Source organism: Oryzias latipes, chromosome 20, assembly GCF_002234675.1.
Source record: "Oryzias latipes chromosome 20, ASM223467v1".
Taxonomy (NCBI): Eukaryota; Metazoa; Chordata; class Actinopteri; order Beloniformes; family Adrianichthyidae; genus Oryzias; species Oryzias latipes.
The window spans coordinates 1,157,277-1,179,463 of NC_019878.2; the positions used below are offsets into that span (position 1 = coordinate 1,157,277).

The 22,187-nt window shown below is 48.4% G+C and overlaps 1 protein-coding gene across 1 annotated transcript; it reads left to right on the plus strand.

The window, feature by feature from the left end:
• Positions 1–2: 2 nt before the first annotated feature.
• rsu1 (Ras suppressor protein 1) lies at positions 3–21,723 on the plus strand. Its single transcript, XM_023950417.1, has 9 exons — positions 3–671; positions 784–896; positions 5,723–5,773; positions 5,922–6,042; positions 6,162–6,280; positions 7,457–7,539; positions 8,339–8,453; positions 10,037–10,169; positions 20,266–21,723. Exons 2-9 carry the CDS (start codon positions 788–790, stop codon positions 20,366–20,368), a joined length of 834 nt encoding a protein of 277 aa, XP_023806185.1. The 5' UTR covers positions 3–671; positions 784–787; the 3' UTR covers positions 20,369–21,723.
• The last annotated feature ends 464 nt before the right edge of the window (positions 21,724–22,187 follow it).

A 22,187-nucleotide genomic window follows, 5' to 3' on the forward strand; every position in this document is an offset into this window, starting at 1 on the left:
TTCAAATAAATAATTGTACGAAAACACAGAATCAGTCATAAAAAATGAACAATAGCTACTTACTAAGATAAAATAAACTAGACTAGCCAAATCCTGGACACAGTGGTTTATGCTCTCTACATGATCTTGGATGACCTGACAGAGAACTGCAATCAACCAAGTAATGCTTTCCCATTGACTGTAAACATACGGTCACATTTACAGTCATTAAGTTTTCCATTGCAGCCGCCTAAAAAAATATTAAATACACAATAAAATCCTCTAACTAAACTTTGTTTTTTAAAGAAACAGATCTTAACATGTATTTAGCCTCTATGGAAAAATATAATTTGCGACCGCGAAGCATTGTGGGATAGATGAGGATCTTTCCCCTCGGGAAGGATGTCCCGGTTCTGCCTTCAGACGAGATCAAACTATTAATGGCTGCCGCTTCAATATCGATCATTGGTGTAAAAAGACGAATATATAATGAAAACTTTTAAAGAAAGGCTCAGGAATCGTGCTGGTGATCCGTGGAGTTAGCTCGGACCCGCCCGCTGCAGAAACAGGAAGTTTCCTTTTATGGAGCGTAGGGTGTCAGTACAACTTCCGGTTCGCTGTGAGTTGGAAGGGAAGTTTTTATCCTGAAGAAAAATCCCTAAAATCCTGAAACCCTGCTCCACAGAAGAACGGTAAGCCTCCACGGACTCTTTTTCCTGAGGCGGTGCGCAGGCGCGGACGGTCAGAGCCGCGCTCGCGGTGGACCGGAAGCACCAAGCTGACGCCGTGTCCGTGTCGTTTCAGAAAGATGTCCAAGTCCCTGAGGAAGATCGTGGACGAGAGTCGAGACAAGAGTCTCCCCGAGGTGGACATGTCCGACCGGGGCATCTCCAACATGCTGGACGTCCCGGGACTGTGTAAGACGCTCGTGCTCATACGGGGTCTGGGGCGTGGCCGCGGACGTGGGGTCCATCGGCCCAGCAGAGTCCCGGAAAGAGAGAAAACTGGAAGCAGGATTTGTTGTGGGGGTGGGGGGTACCTGCAAACACAGGACCCGTTCAGAGCTCCATGTGAGAAAGTCTCCCCGCATCATGGGCTGCTGCGGGGTTCCTCTGCTCCTCCTGCGGGGGCTCCTCTGCGGGGCTGCAGGAGTTTTAAACTGCCACTCATAGGATGGGTTTGCATCAGGAGCGTGCGTGCGCGTGCGGCCCTGCATCCTTACCTGATAAGAAACAGGAACTTAAGGCTCCGCTGCACATCTGGAACAGGGAGAGCAGCCAGCTGTGTGCGTCACAGTGACGTCAGGGACGTCTAGAGCTTTTCAAGTTGGATACAATTGTAGAACTGCAGGGACGTTTTTGGACTGGATGTAGTGGTTCTGGACTGGATGCAGAAGTTTCAGACTTGATGCAGAGGTTCTGGACTAGATGCAAAGGAACTGGACTGGATGCAGAGGTTCTGGACTGGATGCAGAGGTTCTGAACTGGATGCAGAGGTTCTGAACTGGATGCAGAGGTTCTGGACTAGATGCAGAGGTTCTGGACTAGATGCAGGGGTACTGGACTGGATGCAGCGGTACTGGACTGGATGCAGAGATTCTGGACTGGATGCAGAAGTTTTAGACTGCATGCAGAGGTTCTGGACCGGATGCAGAGGTTCTGGACCGGATGCAGAGGTTCTGGACTGGATGTAGAGTTCTTAGACTGGATGCAAAGGTTCTGAACTGGATGCAGAGGTTCTGGACTGGATGCAGAGGTCTTAAACTGGATGCAGAGGTACTGAACTGGATGCAGAGGTTCTGGACTGGATGCAGAGGTACTGGACCGGATGCAGAGGTTCTGGACCGGATGCAGAAGTTCTGGACTGGATGTAGAGCTCTTAGACTGGATGCAAAGGTTCTGGACTGGTTGTAGTGGTTCTGGACTGGATGTAATGGTTCTGGATGTAGTGGTTCTGGACTGAATGCAGAGGTTCTGGACTGGATGCAGAGGTTCTGGACCGGGTGTAGAGTTCTTAGACTGGATTCAGAGGTTCTGAACTGGATGCAGAGGTTCTGGACTGGATGCAAAGGTTCTGGACTGGATGCAGTGGTCTTAGCCTGGATGCAGAGAATCTGGACCGGATGCAGACGTTCTGGACTGGCTTTAGTGGTTTTGGACTGGATGTAGTGGTTCTGGACTGGTTGTAGTGGTTCTGGACTGAATGTACTGGTTCTGGACTGGATTCAGTGCATTTGGACTGGTTGTAGTGGTTCTGGACTGGATGTAGTGGTTCTGGATGTAGTGGTTCTGGACTAAATTTAGAGGTTCTGGACTGGATGTAGTGGTTCTGGACTGGTTGTAGTGGTTCTGGACTGGATGTAGTGGTTCTGGACTGGATGTAGTGGTTTTGGACTGGTTTTAGTGGTTCTGGACTGGTTGTAGTGATTCTGGACTGGTTGTAGTGGTTCTGGACTGGTTGTAGTGGTTCTGGACTGGATTTAGTGGTTTTGGACTGGTTGTAGTGGTTATGGACTGGATGTAGTGGTTTTTGACTGGATTTAGTGGTTTTGGACTGGTTGTAGTGGTTCTGGACTGGTTTTAGTGGTTCTGGACTGGATGTAGTGGTTCTGGACTGGATTTAGTGGTTTTAGACTGGTTGTAGTGGTTCTGGACTGGATATAGTAGTTCTGGACTAAATTTAGTGGTTTTGGACTGGATTTAGTGGTTTTGGACTGGTTGTAGTGGTTCTGGACTGGTTGTAGTGGTTCTGGACTGGATGTAGTGGTTCTGGATGTAGTGGTTCTGGACTAAATGTAGAGGTTCTGGACTGGATGTAGTGGTTCTGGACTGGTTGTAGTGGTTCTGGACTGGATGTAGTGGTTCTGGACTGGATGTAGTGGTTTTGGACTGGTTTTAGTGGTTCTGGACTGGTTGTAGTGATTCTGGACTGGATGTAGTGGTTCTGGATGTAGTGGTTCTGGACTGAATGTAGAGGTTCTGGACTGGATGTAGTGGTTCTGGACTGGATGTAGTGGTTCTGGACTGGATTTAGTGGTTTTGGACTGGTTGTAGTGGTTCTGGACTGGATGTAGTGGTTTTGGACTGGTTTTAGTGGTTCTGGACTGGTTGTAGTGATTCTGGACTGGATGTAGTGGTTCTGGATGTAGTGGTTCTGGATGTAGTGGTTCTGGACTGAATGTAGTGGTTCTGGACTGGATGTAGTGGTTCTGGATGTAGTGGTTCTGGACTGAATGTAGAGGTTCTGGACTGGATGTAGTGGTTCTTGACTGGATTTAGTGGTTTTGGACTGGTTGTAGTGGTTCTGGACTGGTTGTAGTGGTTTTGGACTGGATGTAGGGGTTCTGGACTGGATTTAGTGGTTTTGGACTGGATGTAGTGGTTTTGGACTGGTTGTAGTGGTTTTGGACTGGATGTAGTGGTTCTGGACTGGTTGTAGTGGTTTTGGACTGGATGTAGGGGTTCTGGACTGGATTTAGTGGTTTTGGACTGGATGTAGTGGTTTTGGACTGGTTGTAGTGGTTTTGGACTGGATGTAGTGGTTCTGGACTGGATTTAGTGGTTCTGGACTGGTTGTAGTGGCTCTGGACTGGATGTAGTGGTTCTGGACTGGATTTAGTGGTTCTGGACTGGCTTTAGTGGTTTTGGACTGGTTGTAGTGGTTCTGGACTGGTTGTAGTGGTTCTGGACTGAATGTAGTGGTTTTGGACTGCTTGTAGTGGTTCTGGACTGGATGTAGTGGTTTTGGACTGGATGTAGTGGTTTTGGACTGGTTGTAGTGGTTCTGGACTGGTTGTAGTGGTTCTGGACTGAATGTAGTGGTTTTGGACTGGTTGTAGTGGTTCTGGACTGGTTGTAGTGGTTCTGGACTGGATGTAGTGGTTTTGGACTGGATGTAGTGGTTTTGGACTGGATGTAGTGGTTTTGGACTGTTTGTAGTGGTTTTGGACTGGATGTAGTGGTTCTGGACTGAATGTAGTGGTTCTGGACTGCATGTAGTGGTTCTGGACTGGATGTAGTGGTTCTGGACTGGATGTAGTGGTTCTGGACTGGATTTAGTGGTTCTGGACTGGTTGTAGTGGCTCTGGACTGGATGTAGTGGTTCTGGACTGGATTTAGTGGTTCTGGACTGGATTTAGTGGTTTTGGACTGGTTGTAGTGGTTCTGGACTGGTTGTAGTGGTTCTGGACTGAATGTAGTGGTTTTGGACTGGTTGTAGTGGTTCTGGACTGGTTGTAGTGGTTCTGGACTGGATGTAGTGGTTTTGGACTGGTTGTAGTGGTTCTGGACTGGATGTAGTGGTTTTGGACTGGTTGTAGTGGTTTTGGACTGGATGTAGTGGTTCTGGACTGAATGTAGTGGTTCTGGACTGAATGTAGTGGTTCTGGACTGGTTGTAGTGGTTCTGGACTGGTTGTAGTGGTTTTGGACTGGATGTAGTGGTTTTGGACTGGTTGTAGTGGTTATGGACTGGATGTAGTGGTTCTTGACTGGATTTAGTGGTTTTGGACTGGTTGTAGTGGTTCTGGGCTGGTTTTAGTGGTTCTGGACTGGATGTAGTGGTTCTGGACTGGATTTAGTGGTTTTAGACTGGTTGTAGTGGTTCTGGACTGGATATAGTAGTTCTGGACTAAATTTAGTGGTTTTGGACTGGATTTAGTGGTTTTGGACTGGTTGTAGTGGTTCTGGACTGGTTGTAGTGGTTCTGGACTGGATTTAGTGGTTTTAGACTGGTTGTAGTGGTTCTGGACTGGATATAGTAGTTCTGGACTAAATTTAGTGGTTTTGGACTGGTTGTAGTGGTTTTGGACTGGTTGTAGTGGTTCTGGACTGGATATAGTAGTTCTGGACTAAATTTAGTGGTTTTGGACTGGTTGTAGTGGTTCTGGACTGGTTGTAGTGGTTCTGGACTGGATGTAGTGGTTCTGGTTGTAGTGGTTCTGGACTGGTTGTAGTGGTTCTGGACTGGATGTAGTGGTTCTGGATGTAGTGGTTCTGGACTAAATGTAGAGGTTCTGGACTGGATGTAGTGGTTCTGGACTGGTTGTAGTGGTTCTGGACTGAATGTAGTGGTTCTGGACTGGTTGTAGTGGTTCTGGACTGGTTGTAGTGGTTTTGGACTGGATGTAGTGGTTCTGGACTGAATGTAGTGGTTCTGGACTGGTTGTAGTGGTTCTGGACTGGATGTAGTGGTTCTGGATGTAGTGGTTCTGGACTAAATGTAGAGGTTCTGGACTGGATGTAGTGGTTCTGGACTGGTTGTAGTAATTCTGGACTGAATGTAGTGGTTCTGGACTGGTTGTAGTGGTTCTGGACTGGTTGTAGTGGTTTTGGACTGGATGTAGTGGTTCTGGACTGAATGTAGTGGTTCTGGACTGGTTGTAGTGGTTCTGGACTGGTTGTAGTGGTTCTGGACTGGTTGTAGTGGTTTTGGACTGGATGTAGTGGTTCTGGAGTCCTTCCTCTGTTGGCTGAATCAGGTGCGGTTTAGCAGGCTAACATGGATCACATGAAGGACTCTGTGCCCTGAGGACCAGGATGGGGACTTTCTAGACTTTGAACTGGCGTCTCTACCAGCCTCCCTGTTGCCTGTTGGCCACACAGAGTAGTGCTGCTGGGCTGATCCGGCTCAGATGGTTTGAGTTATTGTTGGAACCAGTATGGTGGACAAACACTGAAGAACAGTTCTCCTCCATCCGTCCTCAGATGCAGAAACACTAACATGAAGTCTTCTTGTCTTTTCAGTCACGCTGTCTCACATCACCCAGCTGGTCCTGAGTCACAACAAGATCACAGGTAACCAAATCTGTCCGTCAGGTCTCAGTCTTGACGGCAGTGGCTGGCTCACGCGTGAAGGCGGTAATGCATGCGGATGGATTTGAACATGTGAGCTGCTTTAGTGAGGGTGTGTCCTGGTGTCTGTGCTCCTCCATGTCTCCTCCAGCTGTTCCTGCTAACATCTCTGAGCTGAAGAACCTGGAGGTTCTGAACATGTTCAACAACCAGATTGAAGAACTGCCCACTCAGATCAGCAGTCTACAGAAGCTCAAGCACCTGAACCTGGGGTATGTTTCCGTGTTCATGCCGTGTTCATGCCGTGTTCATGCCGTGTTCATGCCGTGTTCATGCCGTGTTCATGCCCAGGACATCCAGGACATTGCTTTACTCTGTCTTTGTGATCCAGCATGAACCGTCTGAGCGGTTTGCCAAGAGGATTCGGTTCCCTTCCTGCTCTGGAAGTTCTTGACCTGACGTACAACAACCTGAACCAAGGCTCTCTGCCAGGAAACTTCTTCTACCTGAGTGAGTTCAACACGACCCCCCCCCCCCCCCCCCCCTCACAGCTGACTCACTCACTGACCTTTAGCTTTTCCTAACCAAACAGTGGTTTAGTATTTAGCCTTTGTCACTCATTGTTCTCATTCTCCATGTTGCTGTGGGATTCACGTTTCTGGAACTTGGAATCCCTTTCAGCAGAAAACTGCACTGAAGTTTGGTGAAGAGTTGATTCCCTTCTTTAGGAAGGAGCGGATGCTGTCATGAGGGACGTGAGCAGCTCAGATCATTGCTTTGGTAGTGAACAGAGTAGAAAAGAGGGTCCAGTGGACCACAGACCAGACGCTGCTCTGCAGAGCATCAGGGAGGACCTGCATGAGACGGAGGAGTCCAACCAAACACGGATGCTGAAAGCTGAAGACCAGCTGGATCCATCAGAGGACTGACAGCTTTTGATGAAGATGAATCATTTAGCTCTGCTCGTGTTCAAACCTCAGAATTGAACCCACACCCACACAGCTCATCATTGTTTGGATTTCCTTGAGCCGGTTCATGGAAAAAGTTCTGGAAGCATCAGGCTTCTCCGTCTGTGAGGGACTACAGCAGGACTGGGCCAACCCGGGTCCTGAAGAGGCCATTTCCAGCCCTCCCTGGACTGCTGGATGTGGACCAGTCAGTCAGGATGTGGATCAGCGTCACTGTTGACAGTTGAATGGCATTGTGGGAGTTTACTGTTCTTTGTGAGTGTTAAATGACAGACCTACGGTTCTTCCATGTTGTGGATCTTCTTAGAACCTCCTGCACAGTAGAAGTGTGTGGAACCTCTCAGAGGACCTCTGCATTAGTCCGTGTTGACAGTCGTGCAAAAACAATCAAACCAAATCAAGCAGGCAGAGGACGGCCGGTCCATGGGCGGAGCCTCTGAGCAGAGAGCTTCCTCTGAAAGCGTGGAAATGACGTGCTGATGTGGCTCTGGGGGGTTTTGACACCACGGTGTATGGCGGGACGACCGATCCCAAGTTCCTGTGTCCCATTTGTCCCTGCTGCTTCTCTCACAGGTGGGACAGGTAACCAGCAGGTGTATGCCCCCCCCCCCCCCCAAACGTCCTCTCTCCTTTACTTTGTTTGTTGTCGTTCCTGAAGCGTCTCCTCAGAGGTCGAGCTCCACACTGCTGCAGACTAACAGACATCTTTCTTTTGTAGCCACCCTGCGTGCCCTTTATCTAAGCGACAATGACTTTGAGGTTCTTCCTGCGGACATCGGAAAGCTGACCAAGCTGCAAATAGTAAGTCCTCCCCCCATTTAACGGTCTGGATGCTGTTATTGTCCAGCGTCTCTGTAGTCCTGAAGAAAGAGTGGGGTTAGTGTCACCACACAAGGATGCAGCGAGCTGCTGTCTCTGCTGCACTGAGTTAAGGTGGGAGGGGTCGGGTTGGGACTCTGTTGTTCATTTGATCCCACTTTCCCCGGTCTCAGGGCGCACCCCCTCTCCCACCCCCCCCTCACCTGCGTGTCTCTTCATAGTCTGCATTCTGCTGGAGAAGGAGATGCTTTAGGCTCTTTCAGGTCAATAGACTTCAGCTCCCCGAGGCACAGATCAGGTCCAATTCCAGGCCAGACTGTGTCCTTGGGCAAGGCACTTCTCCACTTCCAGGCTCTACATCTGACGGTGTGAGATAAATCAGGTCAGGTTAAAGGACAGGGACCCCAAGGAACAGGGGAGAACAGGTGAGAACAGTAGACACTGTCACTTTTACGGAGACACTCAGGTTAAATGAGAAAATCCTGAGAATTGACAAGAAAAAGGCAAAAATGTCCAGTTTTGTACAGGATGTAGAAAACCTCAGTGTACAAAGAAAAGCTCCCTAAAGAACTGTCTTATCCTTACTGTTGAGTCTAGAGGCGCGGCCCTGTGGCCCCACGGCCCTGTGGCCCCGCTGCCCTGTGGCCCCGCGGCCCCCCCCAGCCCTGAGCTGCTCCTGCCTGAGCTGTGCCCGCAGCAGCAGGGTTTCCTGTCGGACATGCAGGGTTCTGATCATGTGTGTTGTGCGTTTGGAACTGAGCGTTTGTCTCTTTATTTCCAGCTGAGTCTTCGGGATAACGATCTGATCTCCCTGCCCAAAGAGATCGGCGAGCTGGCTCAGCTCAAAGAGCTCCACATTCAGGGCAACAGGCTGACCGTCCTGCCTCCAGAGCTGGGTATGTACCCCACCCCACCGTTAGGCTCACAGTTTGGTGGACTAAGCAGTGCTAACACTATTATGACGATGACAGACCACACCATGAGGATGAACTGAACCTCTCAATGAAAACGTTGCTGCCCGCTGGCTAACAGTCCACAGGTTTACTGCCCCCCGGGGAGGCAGTAAGTGATTAAAACAAAGCTCCAGTTGAAAACAGTGCAAGCAGCAGTCAGCACCACATCCAAGAAAACAGGTTCATGTCCTAGAATACTTGAAAAAAAAAGGTTCATTTCCAGCATAACACCGTCACATCTAAAGGCCCGTACACACCGGGACGAATATTCGCCAGGCGTTTTTCGCCACGTTTTTCGCCACGTTTTTTGTGTTCACACCCAGGCGATTTTCGCTGACAATGAGCCGAGTGACCATGCAATTTCATTCCCTGACATTAGATGGCGCTTAATGTAAAACAGAAATACTCCTGTACACACGGTGGCGCTGCGCAACTTTACGCTTCTTAAAGTCGATTTTCACTCAGAAGAAGAGAGCAAGTATTTACGCGCTTGTCAGAATCAAACAAAGAAAACATGAATATTTCAAGCACCAGTAGCTCCAGTTCCAATGATGAAGAAATTATTGTTCAGTTGAATGATGAAAGACGCCGGAAAAGACGCCGATTTTGGGTACATCCCATAATTACGAGAAGAGAAGAACATGGGGAGTTTTATCGACTGGTACAAGAGCTGAAAATGTATCATGAGCGTTTTCGGGGATCTTTTAGAATGTCCGTCATTATTTCTTCGCGGCAGTGTAGACCTGGCGTCTATCTTCTTCGCTGGTATGTGTGCTCAGCAAGGCAGTTTTGTGTTTGAGCCCCCCCAAGTTGTGTTTTACTGTAACTTCAGAAGCTCCAGATACGTGTGCAAAAGCGCCATTCTCAATGGTCGAATAGATTTTGACGCCGCGCGTCAAACCAAAAAAACGAACCCGAGGCGTTTTTTAAAAAGTGACGCTTTGACGCGTGGCGTTTTTTCGCGTCGGTGTGCACACTCACATTGGTGCCCTTTGTTTAGTCACGAGGCGTTAAACGTCGGCGAAAATCGCGCGCGAAATTCGTTCCGGTGTGTACGGGCCTTAACTGCTAAGAAAAGGTCGTCAAAACCTTTAAAAATAGGCATATATGGAAATCAGGTTTACTGGACTAAAAATGAAGAATTAGCAGGGAGCCCAGTGGAGTTGAAGCTTCAGAGGCTCAGATTTCAGGGCTCAGGCACATCAGACGGGACTGATTCAGCCGTCCAGGACAATCCGGCCCCCACTCCCCGTCATCAAACTTGACCTTTTGAAAGTACTCCAACTTTAATCCAGACCTGAGATTTAGGCATGCAAGTCAGACGGTGGCCTTTTGACGTTTTCAGCTGTAAAACTCATCTTTGGGGGTGGGCGGTGGATGAGTCGGTAGCTGAGGAACATGCTGGACTGCAAAGCCAGATGTTTATCTGGGACTGAGCAGGACGTGCAGAAAATGACCAATCGGCACTTCACCCGTCTATGTGAAGATCAGGGCGCGTCACTTCAGTGTCCTTCTTGTGTCTGCAGGGAATCTGGATCTGACTGGTCCTAAACAGGTTTTCAAGGCCGAGAACAATCCATGGGTCACTCCCATCGCAGACCAGTTCCAGCTCGGCGTCTCGCACGTCTTTGAATACGTTCGCTCAGAGACGTACAAGTAGTAAGTACAGACACCCCCCCTCTGTTCACACTCCACCTTTAGGAAGGCCCAGACTCTCAAAGTGGAGCACAGGACGAACTCTAAGACCATTTCAGATGTTGTGTCTGTCAAACTTTTCACTCCGTCTCTGAGTGTCCTGAAGCTCAGGGCCTTCAGCAGAACCTGGACTGTTCTTCTCTACTTCAGTAGGTTTGCCTGCTAAGTGACAGAAAACCATCCATACTGGCTTTCTCCTTCAGATCAGTTGTTGATGTGAATAAAGTTTTTGGATCTTGGCTCTGACTGGTACCAACATCCCTTAAGATTTAAGGGATGTTGTTCACCTTTCAGGACCTCCCTTACGGGTCTGCCGAATCAGCTCGCACAGTTTCCTTCAGGTGATTTTTACGCCGGATGTCCTTCCTGACACAACGCCGTATTTTATCTGGGCTGTGGACCCGGCCCTCCTTTACTCCATAACCTCTGGACATTTTCATGGAAAGAGGTTTCTGACAATAGGTGACCCTGGTAGTAGGTAGATGGCAGGTGTTGATCTGCTGCTGCGTTCAGGGCCACTGCCAACTTCTGTCACTGTACGGCGGTGGGGATGGAGGCGGTGGAGCCCAAAAACCCTGAGCAATTTGATTCACTTTGTCCCTTCAAGTTGTAGCTCAAGACCACAAGCATTTTGTTTATCGGGCACAGAAGGCCGGATGGAGCTTTTGGTCCAGCTACGTCTGAGTCTCAGTCTGAACCACAAAGCTCCACCAACCCACCTCTCACTGCAAGGGCACAGCAGAAATCCTCCAGTCCTGATCGTCAGAAAACCGATTATCAATCATCCATATACGTTTTCAACATCCACTGAGGATCAGACGGTCCATCAAATCCAAAGAGCAGCTCATCAAATCCACTTTCAGAGTGAGAAGGCAGAAACGGTTTTACTAAAGGGGAAAGAAAACTCCCGGTCCGCATGGTGTCACACTTTTAGAGTCCAGTTTGGATCATTTTTCGGATCAGTAAATGGGAAAAAGCAACAGAACAAAATAACAGCCTACAATTAGTTTCAAAACATTTATGTAATATATAGTACTTCTAAACATACAAACACAAAATGAGGCCTGTTTATAACAACAAACATTAATGACATCTGGGAACTCAAGATATTCCCATTTAAACAAAGAGCACTTTGGTGCATTTTCGAAAAGAACCAGTTGGTTTGTTGCTTTTTTTGAAAAAAGGAAGACAATCAGGGGATGTCAGCCTCTTTACTGCGTCCTGCTGCAACAAGTCTGTCTCCTGCCACAGAGCGGGACAGCAAGTCCTCAAACTGGCTCACAGAGAGACGGATGTACGTAGGGCGGAAAGTGGCATTCATTTAGACCAGGGGTGTCAAACTCATTTCCACCGAGGGCCACATCAGCATAGTGGCTGTCCTCAAAGGGCCAGATATAACTTATACATGTAACTAAAAAAAAGAAAAATAAATGTAACTACTCCTTAATGTTAAAGAACTCATTATTTATTTATTATAACTTTTTAATGTGACAATTACAGTTGCATAGAAAACATGTTTGCTTGTTACTTTAGCATAAATCCTCTTAAATTAGATTCTGTCAGGTTAGATTATATGGACAGTCTTTAAGTCCTAATGTATAGTTGCGCAATCCGATATTTCAAGGCAGATTCCCCCTAGATATGATTAAATACACACCAATTTTTATTTTTTATTTTAAGAAATCACTTTTATGCTCTTGGGGGCCACATAAAATGTCATGGAGGGCCACATTTGGCCCCCGGGCCTTGAGTTTGACATATGTGATTTAGACGCACCTGAGGACGCCTGGATGATGTCATGAACCCAGACATGGACACGTGCACTGCTCCTCCATCATCCTCTCCGTCCTCCATGATGAGGTCAGGAAGAACTTTTGATGGTAGCTCCTCCCACACGCGGCGGGAGCTTCAGGTTTGTTAAAACATGTCTGGACAAGCAGCAACTTTGACACGTGCTAAAGCGAGGACGGGGAATTTGATGGCAGATCGCATTCAACACCACACAACTGTTTTAAATGCTGCACCCACTGCCCACAGGGGTTAGGGGTGCAATCTGCAGTACGCTAAAGCGTGACCAGTGATCCACAAGGATCAGGAATCAGACATGATCCGCTGCACCCCTAAGCACAGGTGGTCAGTGGGCGGGACAGAGAAGACCTGAGAGTGAGAGAGGAGGAGCAGAAAGAGCATCTGACTGCAGCAAAACTCCCTGATTTACATGTAAATCCGTCTGAAATAGGGCCTTGGTAAAACTATGGAGGACGGGATGCTGATGGAGTGCAGGAGACGGAGGGTGTGGACTGTTCTTGGTAATCCTGGTGTTACGGACACGTCATCTCTAACTGTCCCGTGCTCCTGTCAAAAGAGAACAATCAAAGTCCCAAAAAGCCCAAAGGGGTCGGTTTTGTTCGATCTGGTCCTGTAAAATCTCCTGTTGTCACTGATCAGCCCTGCGAGGAGGCGGAAGAAAGTTTTCGCCCCTTCATCTTTAAAGGTTCTGTCTCCCTGACGGGGAAGGAGGAAGAGCAGGTGCCGATTTTAATTCTGCGCGAGACCGGCGCAAGTCAGTCCCTTCTCCTTGACAGTGTTTTGCCATTTTCTCCTGATTCTTCCTGTGGGTTTGACACATTTGTGTGGGGCGTGAACATGAATGTCATTCGGGCTCCGACGCATAACGTGTTTTTATATTCGCCACTTTTTTCTGGGCCGGCAAAAGTCGTGCTCCGTGCTCAGTTACCTGTGTGTGGGGTCGCCATGATCTTAGGAAATGAGCTGGCTGGGGAAAAAGTTTTTCCTGCCCCAGAAGTTATGGAAAATCCAATGACTCGGAAGTTGCTGCCAGCGAACCTTTTCTGTTTCCTGCTTGTGCTGTTACTCGTGCGCAAACGAAAAAAATGAGTGATGTTGTGGATTTGTCTGATTCATTTCTCTGTAATCCAGATGTTTCTAAACATGCTAAAGCTGAACCTGAGTCAAATGTAATGCCTAACCTGCCATTTAATGAAGCGACACTTTCTTTTGATGTTGACAAAAATGAATTTGTTCATGTCCAGCAAGCTGATCCATCTCTTGCCAAATGTTTGTCTGCTGCTAATTCAAATAAAGAGAAATCAGCTTATGCTTTCAAAGATGGACTTTTGGTTCGTAATTGGTTTCCTCCCGCTCTTGGTAATTTGGGATGGAATGTTGTTCAGCAAATCGTTGTACCGGAGAAGTATCGTTGCCAGATTCTCAGCCTAGCCCATGATGGACCATCGGGTCATTTGGGGTTAAAGAAAACATACCATCTCATTTTGCGTCATTTTTTTTGTCCAGGCTTGAAATCTGATGTGACCAAATATTGTCGTTCATGTCACATTTGTCAGATGAGTGGAAAACCAAACCAGGTAATTCCACCTGCACCTATGCATCCAATTCCTGCAATAGGTGAAACGTTTGAACATCTCATCCTAGACTGTGTGGGTCCACTACCTAAAACCAAATCAGGGCATCAGTACCTTCTGACCCTGATGTGTGCTGCAACGAGCTACCCAGAAGCAATTCCCTTGAGCACACTAAGAACCAAAGCTATAATTAAAGCTCTGGTTAACTTCTTCTCCACATTTGGTTTTCCACAATCCATACAGTCTGATCAAGGGTCAATTTTCACTGCAAAGCTCTTTGAACAGGTTATTAAATCACTTTCCATTAAACATGGGTCGTCAAGTGCGTATCATCCATAGTCACAAGGCGCACTGGAAAGATTCCACCAAACGTCGAAATCTATGTTGAAGAAATTCTGCTTAGACTCTGGTAGAGAGTGGGATGAAGGTCTGCCATTTTTGATGTTAGCCACCCGAGAGAGTGTTCAGGAATCCACTGGATTCAGCTCAGCAGAGCTCGTGTTTGGTCACACTGTTCGTGGCCCTTTGAAACGTTTGAAAGACAAAATTCTGTCTAATTCTTGTGATGCTAAACAAAATGTGTTAGATTATGTTAGTTCTTTCAGGGAAAAGTTGCATCGAGCTTGTGAAGTGGCTCGCAGCAATCTGTCTGTGTCACAGAAAAAAATGAAAAGAACATTTGACCAGAAAGTTGTGCAAAGACATTTTGACATTGGAGATAAAGTTCTCACTTTTCTCCATTTTCCTGGTTCAGTTCTCCAGGCAAAATTTAGTGGACCTTACATGATCCAAGAAAAACTCAGTGAAACTGATTAAGTTGTGAGCATTCCAGACAGACGCAGGAAATCCAGAGTGTGCCACATTAACATGCTGAAGCCTAATTTTGACCGTACTGTGGGAGTTGTTGTTTCTCTGTCCACAACAGGTTCCCCATCTCAGTACAGTCCAGAGAGTGACGGTCTTCGACAGGTCCCGTCATGTTCTCGACTTCAAAATTCAGGAATACTGGATGATTTAGCATCTTACCTAGGTCACCTAAGTAAGTCTGCACAGGAGGACATTTCCAGACTAATCCATAACCACATCTCTCTTTTTTTCAGATATTCCCTCCCGTACTTCTGCAATATCCCATGACATTGATGTTGGTGAACATTTTCCGATCAAACAACATGCCTATCGTGTTAACCCCACCAAACGTTCACAGCTTCAACAGGAAGTTAAATACCTGTTGGAAAACAGATTGGCTATACCTAGTTCCAGTTCCTGGAGTTCTCTGTCTGCTTGTCCCCAAACCTGACAAAACCGTTCAATTTTGCACAGATTTCAGAAAGGTGAATCAAATCACAAAACCTGAGTCATACCCTCTACCACGCATGGAAGATAGTGTGGACCGAGTTGGTTCAGCACCTTTTGTTACCAAATTAGATCTGCTATAAGGCTATTGACAGGTTCCATTGACTCCCTCGTGCATCTGAAATATCTGCTTTCGTTACTCCTGATCATTTTTTGCAGTACACTGTCATGCCTTTTGGTCTTAGAAATGCACCTGCCACTTTCCAACAAAGTTCTTTCAGGAGTAAAGAACTGTGAAGTCTACCTTGATGATATTGTTGTCCATTCTTAAACCTGGAAAGAACATTTAAAACATTTGACCAATGTTTTTGAGCGGCAAAGTAGAGCTTCACTCACCTTGAACTTACCGAAAGCTACTGTAACCTACTTGGGGAAAGAAGTAGGTCAGGGTCAAATTCATCCTCTGACTGCAAAAGTTCAGACTATCCTCGATTTTCCAGCCCCTCAGATCCACAAATTACTCCGACGTTTCTTAGGAACGGCGGGGTACTACCGAGGTTTCTGCCGTAACTTTGCAGATGTTGTGGCTCCCTTAACAAGCCAGACTAGTGTCCGTAAACCTTTTGTTTGGTCACCTGAATGCCAGAATGCATTTAACTCTGTCAGAGCTCTTCTTTGCAGTGGCCCTGTCCTGGCTGCTCCTGATTTTGAGCGTCCCTTCAAATTAGAAGTCGATGCCAGTGATTGTGGTGCTGGGGCAGTTCTGCTGCAGGAAGATGAACATGGTGTTGAGCATCCCCTTTGTTATTTTTCAAAGAAGTTTACCATTCAGTTCAAATTCAGGTTTGGTTGTTTTTTTGTATAGCTTTGAGTTTTTCATTGTAAATGAATTCCCAGCTTAATTTCAGTCTGGGTCCCTAGAGAGTTTATGAGTCATTGGTGAATTTAATTTTCCTTTTTACCTTTCTGTTACACCCACTTACAAACCCCTAGACAGGGGTGTAACACCTGGCCGTCATCAGCTGCTGACACTCATCGTTCTGAGAGACTGGATCACAAAATTGTGAGGATGGAAATGTAGTTCAGCTGATTTGCTGGCCTGGTGGGGGCCCAATGACCTGAGAGCTGCAGGGACAGGAGGATGCCAAGCACTAAAGCCCCCCCCCCCCCCCCCCCCCCACACACACACACACACAGCAGCAGCTGGTCTGTGGACAGGTGCTAATGTCATCACAGCTTCATTTACACCTGTCTGCATGAGCTTTATCATCCAGCCCCTCCCCCGTTCCCGTGTGGGTAAATGACGACCTAAAAGCTGAAAACTGCTTTGGAGTGATTTCAGTGTGGAGTCATGTGACCACAGAGGTTTCATCATGCGCCGCCTCACACTCCTGTGACTGACAAGGTGTAAAAAAGCTGTTCTTTATCTGTTCCTCTGCTGGGAAGCTGCTGACAGCTCTGACTTCGCCTACGGTTCCCAGTCAGAGAAGCTGCTGATCTCTGTCTGCCATTAGCACATCCTATGAAGCAGGCGGTACCCTGTGAAGCGGGCGGTACCCTGTGTGGTGGGTGGTACCCTGTGAAGTGGGCGGTACCCTGTGTGGTGGGTGGTACCCTGTGAAGTGGGCGGTACCCTGTGTGGTGGGCAGTACCCTGTGTGGTGGGTGGTACCCTGTGAAGTGGGCGGTACCCTGTGAGGTGGGCAGTACCCTGTGTGGTGGGTGGTACCCTGTGAAGTGGGCGGTACCCTGTGTGGTGGCCAGTACCCTGTGAAGCAGGCAGTGCCCTGTCAAGTGGACAGTATCCTGTGAGGTAGGCGCTACCCTGTGAAGCGGGCGGTACCCTGTGAGGTGGGCAGTGCCCTGTGTGGTGGGCAGTACCCTGTGAAGCAGGCAGTGCCCTGTGAGGTGGGCAGTACCCTGTGAAGTTGGTTGTACCCTGTAAAGTTGGTGGTACCCTGTGAAATGGGCGGTACCCTGTGTGGTGGGCAGTGCCCTGTGTGGTGGGCAGTGCCCTGTGAAGTGGGCAGTGCCCTGTGAAGTGGGCAGTGCCCTGTGAAGTGGGCGGTACCCTGTGTGGTGGGCAGTGCCCTGTGAAGCGGGTGGTACCCTGTGAGGTGGGCGGTACTCTGCGAAGCGGGCAGTACCCTGCGGGGTGGGCAGTACCCTGTGAAGTGGACGGTGCCCTGCGAAGATGATAACCTGTGAGGTGGGCGTTACCCTGCGGGGTGGGCAGTACCCTGTGAGGTGGGCGGGACCCTGTGTGGTGGGCGGTACCCTGTGTGGTGGGCAGTGCCCAGTGAAGTGGGCGGTACCCTGTGAGGTGGGCGGTACCCTGTGTGGTGGGCAGTGCCCTGTTAAGTGGGCGGTACCCTGTGAAGTGGGCAGTACCCTGTGTGGTGGGCAGTGCCCAGTGAAGTGGGCGGTACCCTGTGAAGTGGGCGGTACCCTGTGTGGTGGGCAGTGCCCAGTGAAGTGGGCGGTACCCTGTGAAGTGGGCAGTACCCTGTGTGGTGGGCAGTGCCCTGTTAAGTGGGCGGTACCCTGCGAAGGCGGTACCCTGTGAGGTGGGCAGTACCCTGTGAATTGGGCGGTACCCTGTGTGGTGGGCTCCAGGCCCGGTGGATACATTCACACACTCATGACGGTGTGTGAATAGGACTGTGATTGGAAAGTCCTTTGGCCTTCAGGAAGGGTAGAAGAGAGTTATACAAGAATACGCCATTTCCCAATAAACTCAGACTGTTTAGCTGCTCCTAAGGGGAGGTCAGAGGTCAGGAGACCAGCAGGAAGAGCATCAGCTGAAGTCTGCAACCCTCAGTCTGCTGCCCCAATGAATCCCAGCAAACGAGAAGGCACTAGAGACCACAGAGTCGTAAAACATCCTCATCATGGTCTGACAGATGTCAATGACCTGAGCCTCTTCAGGAGGTAGAGACGACTTTTTTTAGAGAGAGCATCCGAGTTCCGACTCTGGTCCAGCCTGTTGTCAGTGTAGACGCAGTAACTCCCAGGCAGTTGGCATGTTTTTAACCCGTGTGCACAATGTGCTGCTCATAAGGCAAGGCAAGGCAAGGCAAGTTTATTTGTATAGCACAATTCGTACACAAAGTAATTCAAGGTGCTTCACAAAACAGTATCAGCAATGCAGCTATGGTGGAAATGTTCACCACGACAACAGCCAGACTCAGCTTTCCTTCCTGTTGTGCTCCGTTTCTTCCGTAAGGTCAGGGATTCAGGAGTTATTTAAAAAGCTCAGACCGAGGAGGAATCGGCTTCTCTCAAAGTAAATGTTGCTGATTTAAAGAAAAAGGATGAGACCAGAAAAGAAAAAAACGTTTTAAATTTGTAAAGATTTTTTTTGTTCTTGCCACACACTTCCTTCTGTATTTTTCCTTTTTCCTCTTCTTGTTATTTGCACTGATTTACTGATCACATCTGTGTGTAAAAAAGTGTAAAGAATGGAGAAAAGCAACTATATGAGGTCATTTAGCCGCCCTTACGATGTGGCTATAAGGGGAAGGTCCACCTCCAGTCAATAGTGTTCTTCCTTCACGTTCATCACATAAACATAGATTTTAAACTCTAAAGACACCAAAGAAGACAAGTATCAACACACACACACACACACACACACACACACAGGCTGGGGTTAATTAAGCCGTGAGGAACAGCAGAAGTCCATAAAAATGTCATCAAGAATCTGAATCCACTCCACTTTCATGGTCTGCTTTAATTGGCTCTTAACAGGTCATTAGAGGGCTTCCCGTGAACACACACGCCCACTCACACACACACACGCGCCCACACACACCCTTCACACTAAAACACTTCATGTAGCCAAAAACCAATATGTTGATCTGTAGCTGAGTCTGAAAGCTCTGCAGCACTTGGAAAAAGACACAATAAAACAAGAAGCAACCCCGACATGAGCTCTGGTTGTGTGTGCGTGTGTGTGTTTGCATGTGTGTGCGTGTGTGTATGGGTTTCAAGTGTTTCTGGCTGGATGGAGATCATGTCCTCCTGGGTCCAGGCGTCTGCTGCACACATAAAGAGAAGAAAGTGCAGTCAGCCGCTGAAGCTTTAGCTCCAGTTTCTTTGTTCTGTTGAAGATGTAAAGCCTCCTTCGCCTCTTCTGGTATTTATGGAGAGAACACAGTTAGCAGACTAATATACAGTCACCCTGTGTGGATCCACACCCACTCAGCCACGTGTGGACACATTAGATCCATTCAGCCAACAATGGGAGTGGATGTCTGCAGTCACAGGTGAAACTTGGAACTTCTCCAGGGTAAGCCTGGCGTCAGAATGACTTGTCTGCCACCAGACGCCAAAGGAGCTAAAGAACACTGGTGTCTGGATGTGTCAGAGGTGGAAAAGTTAGTCTGAGCTTGGAATCTAGGTCGAGTTTTCCCAAACTCAGAAAGACTCCGTTAAATGTGAGCCAAGACAGAACCCTGCCTGGATACGGTGAGGACATTTCTGTAGTAAAAGTGTTAAAATGACATTAACCTTAAATGCTGTGGATGAGAGTCCACTGTTAGAGGCGAGCATCTGTGTTTTCTACAGCGTTCTATTACACTGTGCATCAGTGTGGGCCTGATTGAAGAGTTTTTTTCTGTTCTCTGCTTCAAAGAAATACCCTAAACTTTCTCCTGTGTCCCCAGAAGTCCCCTGTCTGTATCATTTCAAACTTGACTCAAACCAATGCTGTCATTTCTGGATGTTCAGACGGTTAATTGTGAAAGTTAAGACTCACAGCTTCAGGTTTCAGGCACCAAACTTGAGAATTTTGGTGTTGTGTATTTTTTCTGAGGAAACTTTGGGTAGCTTAAAGTCACCGATAAGACATCCCAGAGTTTATCTGTGATGTCCCCCTTAAGGGTCCTCCCTAAGCACAGGGTGTTGGGAACCGTTGGGAACCAGACCAATCTGTGGTAAAGTGAGTTTCACTTTCTGACACCGGCTGATCATGCACCCCCCCCCCCCCCCCACCCCCCCCATCCATCAGAGCTGGAGCCGCCCCCGGTGATGAAAACACGCTCGTCATAAGTTCATCCACAAACCTGTGTCTTAACCTCCTGACGAGTTCCTGAGTGTCGGGAATGAAAGGAGGGAATCATTTAAGACGGTTTCCAGAACAAGGAGGGTGACGCCTCCATCGCCTCTAACAATGCCGGTAAAGTCTGGCTGAACCGAGGAACGATGATGTGGAGTTCACGAAACAGAGCCGGTCGTCCTGCAGCTGTCCAGCTCCCTTCATGCTCATAGATTGCTAACAGAAGACGTCTGCGAGGCAGATGCCACATGCATGTCATTCATTTACAGAAGTGACTGGAGTGTGTGAAAAATCTCTCATTTTGTGTGTGTGTGTGTCCCCCCCAGTCTCTATGGCAGACACATGCAAGCCAATCCAGAGCCTCCCAAGAAGAACAACGACAAGAGCAAGAAGATCAGCCGCAAACCTCTGGCTGCAAAGAACAAGTGAGGAGGAGCTGCAGGAGGAGGAGGAGCTACAGGAGGAGGAGGAGCTACAGGAGGAGGAGGAGCTGCAGGAGGAGGAGCCGCAGGAGGAGGAGGAGCTGCATGTGCCTTCAGTGCTTCTCACAGCAGATCACATGGACAGACTGTCTGCTAACCGCCTTTGAACACTTTTTTGCCCTCAGCAGTTTGATGCTTTGTTTTCTCCCATGGCGGGGGGGGTTCCTACAGAGGGAAGACAGTGGCATCACAGAACCCCGAGGACGGGGTTTGACGTTTGGGTTCTCTAAGTGCTGGAAGAGCATCAGGCTCACTTACTACACATTCAATCACATCTGTCAGGAATTGCACAGAACCCCTTTTTTAACCAAATTTGGGCTCAGGTGTTGGTTTAAACGTCGGGCCTGGAGTCCAGTGGTGTCTGGCTTCCACTCATCAACCTTGATTTTGAGGGTTTGACAGAAACCCACCTTCCTGCTGAACGGGCAGCAGCAGATGACGCCCAGCGGGGCTGTGAGGCTGCTGGCGTTCATTATCAGATGACTGAAGGGAGCCTGTGACGTCACAGGCGTGTTCCCCTGTGACGTCACAGGCGTGTTCCCCTGTGACGTCACAGGCGTGTTCCCCTGTGACGTCACAGGCGTGTTCCCCTGTGACGTCACAGGCGTGTTCCCCTGTGACGTCACAGGCGTGTTCCCCTGTGACGTCACAGGCGTGTTCCCCTGTGACGTCACAGGCGTGTTCCCGCCCACTCCCATCACGACTGAAGTTTCTGTTGACTGAAATTCCACAGAAACTAGAGATGTGTTTTGGTTGATTCCTGGTGTGTCAGTGTTGAAACGTAAACCTTTTTTTTTAAAGACACCAATTCTGTCCCGACTAAACGTCAATGAGATTACAGTGGAGCGTTGTTTACCCCCCCGTCACTGCAGACAGCTGATGCAGGAGTCTAAGCGGGACTTTCGGCATTCTGGCGTTCAGTGTGGGAGGAGCCAACGGTTCCTCCACAGCATCCTGAATGTAGAGGGTTCTGTCTTCTCTCTGTACACCTTCCTGCCTGTCCTTCGACCAAAGGGTCCGCCTCCGGGCCTTTCCAGAACACTGACTGAACCCATCCAGGAAGCCAGCAGAAGGCTCATCCTCTACATGTTGAAGTATTTCTGCTGTCTAGCGTGAGGCGCTGACACATGAGCCTGAAAGAGTCCACTTTGTGCAGCTAAGAGACAGGGCAGCTCTTCTGTAAGGACCTGTTTGGCATTGACAGCCGTGTGCTGGCTGACATCTGACCTCTGCCTTAAGCTTCACTGTCCACGTTTCACCTTTCAGTGTGTTACTCACCAAATAAAGTCATGTAAAGCACGACTGAGCTCTTCATTTAGAGACAAAGTCTTTCTGTGTGAAACATGAAGTTTGACGCCGACCACGCTCTCTCTCCCCGTGCACGTTTCGCCGGCTCTAGAACAGACCAGGTTGTCCTTGTTAGCTCCGGGGCTGTCTTCAAAAAAACCATTGTGTTGAAAGTGTGAGCTTGTGTCATTCTTCAGTGCGTTTGTAGTCGATTCAGATCAGAGTTGCAATAGGAAAAGTCAAAGTTCAGACTCCGCTTGAATTTGCTCTCCAACTGGGATTTTACGGTAAGTTGGCTGCTGTTGTCGGGTAGAAAGAGGTGGTTTCTGGGAGAGACCTTTGATCTACACACGGGGAAGTCACTAGTGGCTGTTTCATCCATTCAGAGACACTGCGACACTTCGCATCTACGTTCATGTTGGTCATTTCCAAGTTTTCTTTTTGTAATCCTCAGCTGGAAGCTCCTCCTCCAGGGCTGG